The following is an 8838-nucleotide window of genomic DNA, read 5'->3' on the forward strand; positions in this document are numbered from 1 at the left end:
TCCGTTTCAATGTGTCGCCGCCTCACATCCCACACCATCCTAGATGTTGCCTCGCATAATGGTAACGTTGGCAAAATTATGCGGAATAGCCTCCAAGGACTGCTTCTTGCCATGGAAGAGGAGATCAAAGAACGCCGTCAGGATGCCATTCAAATCCTTATCGAGTTGGTGCGGGTCAATGCTTCCCAGCACCTGCTGGATAGCCGCCTTGGCGTCGGCCGGGATGTTCAAAGCGCTAAGAAGCATCAAGTCATCCTTGAACGCTCCGTGCTGGGTGTTGGCAATGTTAATCTCCATGCGCTTGCCCTTGAGATGCGGCCAGAACTGGTTCCATGTTGGGTCCTCGGCGTCATGGCCCTTGCGTCCGGCTAGGATGAAGGGCTTCTTGATGTCAGTACTCAGAATGGGGTCGACCAGCATACCGTCAAGGTCAAGGCCGCCAAGGACTCGCTTGTCGGCGTGGGTGACTGATGCAGCAGTAGCACCGCCAAAGGAGTGGCCCCAGATGGCGAGCTTATTGTAGTCGATGGTGCCGGGAAAGTCTGCAAGTACGGGCTTCATGACTTTTTGGTTCTCGAGTTGATTGATGATGAAGGTAATATCGTCGGTGCGCACCTGTAATTGTCAGCACACGATGAATTCTTCTGTTGGAGAGAAAAATGGGGTGGACTTACCTTGAGAATTTTCGGAAGAACTGCAGGATCAGAGGGATCCATGTCGACGCCCTCAATAATGGATCCGTCGGGGTATTGGATGGCAGGCGCATCAAAGGGATGGTCGATAGTAACAACAGCGTAGCCATGGCTAGCTAGGGACCGAGCCATAGCGCCATAAATGAGCCTCGACTCCTCAAAGCCAGGGTCGAAGAGGATAAGGGGAAATTTCTTGTTCTTGTTGGAAGCTTGGCCGCAAGGAGAGAGTTTCTTGAGGTCACAAAACTCCATCTGGAACGGATTATAGAGAGTGTCCGGCAAGCCAACCTGAGTGGCCTGTTGTCCGTAGCTGGCGGCGACTGGAGGAGTCATGTACGGAACAGTTACCACAGGGCATGCTCGTCTCGATTTGTCGACTGGGAGATAGAGTGAGACTAAGAGACGGCGACTTTTGGACTTGCCCGTCGGATCAAGGGGATCATGCCGGCTTGTATCTGTCAGAGGCAGCTCCTTCATGGCAACGGCATAGGGACCAGTCGGGCCAGGGACGAGGACAGCCCTGGAGACGGAGAGGAGCAGACAGATCGGTGCGATGAAGCGCATGGTATCGGTATCAAGTGGTGAAGATGATAGAGCAGAATTGAAGACGGGGGGGCACAGTGAGATAGAGTAGTAGAGTGAAATGAACTGAATTGATGATTCTGAAAAACAATGAGAGGGTAAATGTTGGTCATTTATAAACCCATTTGACGTCCTCTGAATATCTTGTGGAGGCGCCTCACAGCCTCATTCGATAACCACAGTCGTGTAAGTCTCCCAGAGCCATTCCCAAATAGTAAATGATGGCACGAACGCAATGACGACGAAGCTGTTTGAGGCTGATGGGGTCGCAGCTGTACGAGGCGAGATGAGTGCGTAGGCATTTTCCCCTATATAAATATATTGGAAAGGGCGCAACCGCAGGTCGAAAATGCCAAGTGCCGCTGAGGGTGATTTTGCTGCCACGACTCGACTCGCATGGCGTCGCGATATGACTTCCGTTTTGGGTAAGGCATGGTGATGATGGTCGATGGTAGATCCGCACTAGCAGGATGGAGAATCTCATCTCGTACAGTAAGAAGGGGGCATTATGCGCACACACGCTATCAATGACCTGGTTCTGCGTTAAGCAGGCACCCCACTAGGTAGCGGTAATCAATGATCAATCAAGAACAGACAGACAGTGCTTGTTCCACGTCGTCGCAACATGCTTCTTCAGTTCTTCTTGGGCTTATTATTATTGATAAAGGCTTCAGTGGAGGCGTAGAATTGGCCTTCGCGCAGTTTACGTTGGATGAAGAAGATGTCAGCCTCGGAGATGTTGATGGTGGGGCGCTCGTTGCATATATCACGAGCAATGTTACTCGTCGACGCCCCCTCGGCGCTCAGGCGAGTTTCCACCATCTGGAACAGGTCCTGGATGCCAAAGGGACGGGGCACCTTGTTCTGCAGGTCCTCCATGCTGGCAGGCTCATGGTTGTGCTGGCTCGACCGGGCAGAGATGATGTAGTCGGCCATTCGGGTGCGCCGAGCGACGATGAAGAAGAAGGGGCAGTCGGTCTTTCGAGTCGAGGTGATGTACTTGTTGCGGCTCAGATGGTACTGGCGATAGATGCCGCTATGCCGGCACCGCACCTCGCCACGCACAACGACGCCATTGCGGCGGTTGACCCGCTCCTTTATGGTGATGAAGCCGTGCGAGTACTCGGCTCGCTGGATGGCGTCGTAGGCCTCCTCAAAGGAAAGAAACGTCTGTCCGATCAGAGAGGACATGGCAGCAGCAGCTGTGAAGGAGGTGGAGGCTTCAATGCTTCAAATGCTTCAATGCTTTCAATGGCAGCACAAGTCAAGACAAGGGCAAGGATGGGCGAGGCAAGGCAAGACAGAGCAGGGCAGGGCAGGGCGAAGAGGCAGCAAAACGAGTAGGCGATGCAATGACGATTATACCACAAGTGCGGAGACTCGAGTCGTAGAGACCGAAGACGCGATGCGTGTCGCTTTTCTTGTTTACGAAGCGATGCATCAGAGGCAGCCACGTGATGCAGCTCCCGCCGCCAAAGGTGGGGTAGCCGCAAGTGGCCTCAGCTATGTCATTTGTGTGTGTGTGTGCGTACTCTATCTGTCTACCTACCTGCCTACCTACCTACCTACCTAATAATCTTAGACGCTGGAGATGCTGCCTTAATAGGTACCTACATGTGAGGACACTATTGACTGAGCAATACCTGTACTAATTCACAAGGGTTTGATATAAACCTTATTCGATTGCGTTTGGAAGCTCGACATCAAATGCTCAAGTACCGCGTGCTAAACCGTGGCGGCAATTATCAGCGTACAGCACACAGCCCATGCCCTTATCTGACTGGGGGGGCAATCACATGAAATGCTCCGTAGCATCAGAGCAGAGGCGCTAGTCTAGGGGCAGACGGCACAGAAGTGATCTCGGTAGGATTGAAAGTTGCATGCTAACTGAGCAAGGGTGCATCCTCTCATACTGACACCTGCACTCCGTAGATCCTGTTAGTATCAGACTTTGTACGCTCGCGGGGCTAGGGATTGCTCCTCTTTCTTGGCAAAGAGGAACCCCTCGACATTATTTGCGAGCAAGAAAGAGACTGACCTGATTCAAGAGGCCGTCAGCACTGTTGCTCCTGCGCCCCAAATTCTAGATAAGAGCATCCTTTGCTGCCCATTGTCCATACTTAAATGTCGATATCCGTTCTTGCATTTATTTTTCAACCCTTTGAATGAGATGAGTCTTGCCCTAGAAATGGCCAACTTACAGTCGCCTAGGGATCAAGGTCTTATTGTCTTATTGCCATCTTCATGTTTGATGCCCTATTCTGCCCAGCCGGCTTGAGGCTGTTTACATATTCAATGCAAATAAAAAGACAGAGAGATGAATTATTTAATAGGTACGGAGTACATCAGGTTGTTTTCAGTTTGCTCGGGATTCTTTATGTGGTGCTCGACTCCATCTGGCCTCACCGGGAGCGCTGACTCACCTCGGCGAGTGCTAAAACTACATGTACCTAGCCAGCCGCTCAAGACCCGCCGCTGCAAGGGCGGATGATTGATTTCAGCCTTGACAAACCCGTTTTGAGCACCCAAAAACCCCCATCCGATCGGATAAGGGGTCGAGCATCGAGAGAAAGAAGCGATTTTTTATGAACTCAGGCCCTGATATCGAGTCTGCACCTGAATATATTCTGTACAGTCCAGATCACGACCCCCTTTACGTAAGAGGGTCAGAGCCTCAGCAGGTTGAGGGTAGGAAACACTTCTAACACCGCTGCCATGCTATCGATGAATTAACCTCAAGCTTTGGCATATACGTAGAAATCAGGACCATTTGTCGCGTGTACCTAGATCGTATTCGTATCTCTATCTGGCCAATATGTTTGTCGGACCCTTTGACGGCCGCAAGAAGAAGTCTCGCTGCCAAGCATGTTCGACCAGCCATCTCAAGGTGAGATAGACATGACATCTGAGAATCTAAATGAGGCCCATCTTCAGCTCGTGGATACTTATGCATAGAGCATTTTAGTGTTCTGGCCAGATGCCTTGCAGTCATTGCGAACGTCGGCGCATTGCTTGCATATTTCCATCTACCCAAAAAGACAATTCACGAATTATTCTGGTTGATAGAGGGAAGCAAAAGACTCCTGCAACCTTCAAGTCACCTAATCGAGAAAGGCGGAAGCAGTCACCCTCGACAAGTTCAGCATCCGCTGTTTCTCCACCGTCGCGACTTTTAGACAACAAACTATCGTTTCTTTACTATTTTGACGTCTTTGTTGGCCGGAATAATTTTACTGGAAAGGAGCGTTCGTTGGTTGATGAAGTTAAACAACTCTCCGGGCTTCACTCTGGCTCATATCTCATGGATGCTATGGTATCCCTCGGTGCGATACAAGCAGTCAAGTTGAATGCATCAGATGTTCCTTCGCGGAACGAATGTTTGGCGACTGCGCTAGAATACTACTCGAAATCCATCATAGGGTTGCGCGACTCCATTAATAGTCCGAGGAAAGGCGACGATAACCTGCATAACACAGTACTGTGGACGACACTCTTCCTTGGCCTATTCGAGGTGACCATCAACTTCATGTTGGCCAAACTACCATGCTGACCCTGATTAGTTGATCAATGACGAAACTGGTGATGGATGGCAGCAGCATATGACCCATGGCACGGCCAAAGCCCTGGAAGCCAGCGGCCCGGTAAAGTGTCGAGCCGGCCCGAGTCGAAAGTTCTTTGTCCAAGCACGCATTTTCGAAGTGTCGCGTACTATCTTGGGGAATGAATCAACGTTTCTCACGCAGCCTGAATGGATGGACCTTTCCAGGCGGATGTGGACTGGAGAGCACGGAGATGAGTGGCATCCCTTGGACTCTTTGCTCGATATCATGGTCATGGTATCCAATTTGCGGGTTAGGTGAGTAACGTTTGTAACATTCAATATTGTTCGCCGTGCCGCTTCCTTTACTTATCAGGTGATAGAACGGCCAAATTTATTGAAATACAAGAAAAAAGCCCCGACAAGGAACCCACTCCGGAAGCTCAGTCCATATGCTCCGACGCAGTTACTTTGCGAGAAGCTCTAAGTAGCTGGTATTCATCGTATGCGCAGCCCGCAGCTAAATCAGCTACTCACATACCGGATGAGGAAGATGCCAGCTTGCTACTCTCGAGGATATTCTTCGCCGCCATTAGCATCTATCTGTCTGGAATATTCGATTATGAAATATCCCATTGGCATCCCCTTGGTCTCATACCGCCCACGCTGGATGAGAAAACTGTCCAAACGCATACAAACACAATACTTGGGCTCTCTACCTTGGCTCTCGATACGACTAACCTCTCGCCGTTACTGTTCTTGTTTCCGTTAACGATAGCTGGAGCCAGATCCAGAACGCAATGGCAGCGAGATTGGATAGCCAAGCTACTATCGAGGATCGGCATTGGGTTTGCTGTGGCGACTGCCATTGCAACGGAGCTGAGCTATGTTTGGGAAATATTTGGCCTCGAGCCTGATGGAGACGAGAATGCGCTGGAGGTGTTTGGAGAGATGTATGGAGCACCCATGGCGCCTCTGATTCCCGTTGCGACGACAGAATATATCCAAGCCGGAGATTTTGATCTTGCAATTAATGGCCTGGACCTGGAGCCTAGATGACAATTCCTCTCTTCAATTGGGAAACCTATGTAATTACTTGATCTTCTTTTTTTGTTCTGTTTTCCTTTTAGCCTGTTCATTTATAGAGCGCTGGGTTGGTATAGATGGAGTGAGTACATTTACATGCATTCTGCACAGGCTCAGTTGATGAGAGCACAGATATCTTTTACGACGATTCATTGATAATTTTTTACCTTGATTAATTCTTATCCAATGCATATTCTAGACTATTACGAACCCCTTTTACCCTACATGCACCCAATAATGTGACATGTCCCAGCAATCTCCAGGCGTCATTCGTTCTTAGCATTAGCACGTTTCTAGCGCATTGGCTTCTGACTGTTCAGAGGCTTTCCGGTTTCGGCCGGCCGATTTATCCTCCGGCGGCTGACTTCAAAACCTACCCACCAAAGATCGGAGGGGCATCTCCAAGACAAACCACAAACGCTGCAACTGCGACAAAATGGCCAACAGCGCACAGGACAAGACTCACACCGAGTCGCAAGTCTATCTCTCGACGAGAGGCGGCGATTACGATGTTTGTTTTCCCTTTCCCTCGTTGGGCGATTCCCGTGGCCTTCTGCTGACCTTTAGAAGCTCTCGTTCGAGACCGTCGTCCTCAAGGGACTCGCCGCTGACGGAGGTCTCTTCTTGCCGCATCAGATTCCAACCGCAGAGAACTGGGTACGTATGCAGCATTGGGGGTTATCTTGTCGCATAGATGGTTTCTGCCACTTTGTTATGTATACATGGACCAATGGCTAAGACTGGCTGCAGCGCGACTGGAAAGACCTCTCCTATGCAGAGCTGGCCTTTGAGATCCTTAGCCTCTACATTTCGAGATCCGAGATCCCCGCCGACGACCTGAAAGCCATCATCAACCGAAGCTATTCGACGTTCCGTGCAGAGGATGTCGCTCCTCTGACTCACCTAGAAGACAATCTATATCTTCTTGAGCTGTTTCACGGCCCGAGCTATTCCTTCAAAGACTGTGGGTTCTGTATGGACGGTTGCTGTGACATCACTGATCTGACACTTTCCAAGGTGCCTTACAATTCTTGGGAAATCTCTTCGAATACTTTCTCGTTCGAAAGAATCAGGGCAAAGTGGGAAAAGGTAGGTTTCTAGATGGGCGAAGCGCTCTAGTCGGGTGCTAACTGGCCAGCAGACAGGCATCATTTGACTGTTGTCGGCGCAACAAGCGGTGATGTAAGCTCTCGCCCCCAACGTATCATCAAACGACACTCTAACACCTACATAGACTGGATCAGCTGCCATTTACGGCCTCAAGGGCAAGAAGGATGTCTCAGTCTTCATCCTGCACCCCAAGGGCCGCATCAGCCCCATCCAAGAGGCGCAGATGACGACTTGCCTGGATGCAAATGTCCACAACCTTGCCATTGAGGGAACTTTTGACGACTGCCAGGTAGGTGTGAACCTGCGAAAACATGGGGGCTGGTCACTGATAACGGCAAATAGGATATCGTCAAGGCCATGTTTGGTGACGCTGATTCCAACGCAGCCTTGCAGCTCGGTGCTGTCAACTCGATCAACTTTTCGAGAATCCTCGCTCAAATCGTCTACTATTTCCACTCGTACTTTTCGCTTGCCAAGCAGTCATCTTCTTTCCAGGTTGGGGACAAGGTTAGATTTGTGACCCCCACAGGAAACTTTGGCAACATCCTGGCGGGATACTTTGCCAAGCAGATGGGTCTTCCCGTTTCTAAGCTTGTTGGTAAGTTTTGTTCCAACTACTGCTTCAAAGCGTGAAACATTGGCTAACTCATATGTAAATAGTGGCGACGAATGAGTGAGTAGTTGGGAATCCTATGAATGTACCAGCCACCTAGTGGTGGCCAAATTCTTCACCGAAGGGGAGCGTTTGGCATATGGAGCTTTTGCTAACCACCATCCCCCGTAGGAACGACATTCTGCACCGGTTCTGGATGACTGGCAGATATGAGAAGAGTGGCGTTCAAGACGAGAACGGCTCCAAAGCCGAAAACTGCAAGGAAACCATGAGCCCAGCTATGGATATCCTGGTCTCCAGCAACTTTGAGAGACTAATGTGGTTCCTGGCAAGAGGTATTTTCTTTTGTTCCCATATCCGGTTTCCTTACACTCAACTAACTAACTTGCTTTAGACTTTGCTGCGACGGTTGGCATGGATGAGGAATTCAACAGGAAGCAGGCCGGTCAGGAAGTCTCTGCCTGGTATAAATCCCTGAAAACGACTGGGGGTTTCGGGCCGGTCCATGACGAGATCTTGGAGAACGGCCGCCGAACCTTTGAGAGCGAGCGTGTAAGCGATGCGGAGACTGTGGAGACGATCAAGTCGTGCTACAAGAAGACCAAGTACGTTCTGGACCCTCACTCGGCTGTGGGAGTCACAGCATCGGAACGATCTATTACTCGCGCTGGGCTGCAAACACACCACATCTCTCTCTCAACTGCCCACCCCGCCAAATTCTCCGGCGTCGTCACAACGGCGCTGGGTGAGGAGCCCAAGTTCAACTTTGAAGAGCAGGTGCTTCCTGAAGAGTTCAAGGCTCTCTCTACAAAGGAGAGGCGCGTCACGCTGGTGGAGAATTCATGGGAGAAGGTGCGCGAGGTTGTCAAGAGCCAAGTGGAGGAGGATCTCAAGGTTGAGAGCAGCTAGACCGGAGACTAAAAAGTTTGAACCACGTTATACCATCATGCATAGATCGAATTGGTAGCAAAAAAAAAGTTATGGCCTTTTGAAGGAGCTAGTAGAGGTCCCCCATGCCTGGATTGACGTTTTGCTCGTAAACGGACGAATGAGATGCAACAAAGGTAGCATTTTTCAAAGTATACTGGGATATTCCATAATCAAGGGAAACTGCTCAGGTGCCTGATGATTGTAGCGTAACATTCGGTCGTGATAACGTCTTTCAAGTAGTCGATTTTGCAACTTCATCACATGAAGGCGCATGATGCTGTTTCGAT

At 50.1% G+C, this 8838-nt stretch overlaps 4 protein-coding genes across 4 annotated transcripts; 2 read left to right on the top strand and 2 right to left on the bottom strand.

Annotated features, from left to right (window-relative positions):
* Positions 1-39: 39 nt before the first annotated feature.
* On the bottom strand, positions 40-1256 carry TRIVIDRAFT_69306 (uncharacterized protein; the record flags this gene model as incomplete). Its single annotated transcript, XM_014098033.1, has 2 exons — positions 40-615; positions 675-1256. 2 exons carry the CDS (start codon positions 1254-1256, stop codon positions 40-42), a joined length of 1158 nt encoding a protein of 385 aa, XP_013953508.1.
* A 651-nt stretch (positions 1257-1907) lies between these two features.
* TRIVIDRAFT_49416 (uncharacterized protein) lies at positions 1908-2465 on the bottom strand (the record flags this gene model as incomplete). The annotated part of the gene is made up of 1 exon (XM_014098034.1): positions 1908-2465. The coding sequence occupies one exon, from the start codon at positions 2463-2465 to the stop codon at positions 1908-1910; it is 558 nt and encodes a 185-aa protein (XP_013953509.1).
* Positions 2466-4089: 1624 nt separating this feature from the next.
* Positions 4090-5871, top strand: TRIVIDRAFT_49557 (uncharacterized protein; the record flags this gene model as incomplete). Its single annotated transcript, XM_014098035.1, has 4 exons — positions 4090-4161; positions 4240-4785; positions 4835-5130; positions 5196-5871. 4 exons carry the CDS (start codon positions 4090-4092, stop codon positions 5869-5871), a joined length of 1590 nt encoding a protein of 529 aa, XP_013953510.1.
* A 463-nt stretch (positions 5872-6334) lies between these two features.
* TRIVIDRAFT_225185 (uncharacterized protein) lies at positions 6335-8530 on the top strand (the record flags this gene model as incomplete). Its single annotated transcript, XM_014098036.1, has 10 exons — positions 6335-6409; positions 6469-6555; positions 6649-6862; positions 6916-6987; positions 7040-7080; positions 7133-7297; positions 7351-7606; positions 7669-7681; positions 7793-7956; positions 8016-8530. 10 exons carry the CDS (start codon positions 6335-6337, stop codon positions 8528-8530), a joined length of 1602 nt encoding a protein of 533 aa, XP_013953511.1.
* Positions 8531-8838: the final 308 nt, after the last annotated feature.

Source organism: Trichoderma virens (assembly GCF_000170995.1).
Source record: "Trichoderma virens Gv29-8 chromosome Unknown TRIVIscaffold_84, whole genome shotgun sequence".
Classification (NCBI taxonomy): Eukaryota; Fungi; Ascomycota; class Sordariomycetes; order Hypocreales; family Hypocreaceae; genus Trichoderma; species Trichoderma virens.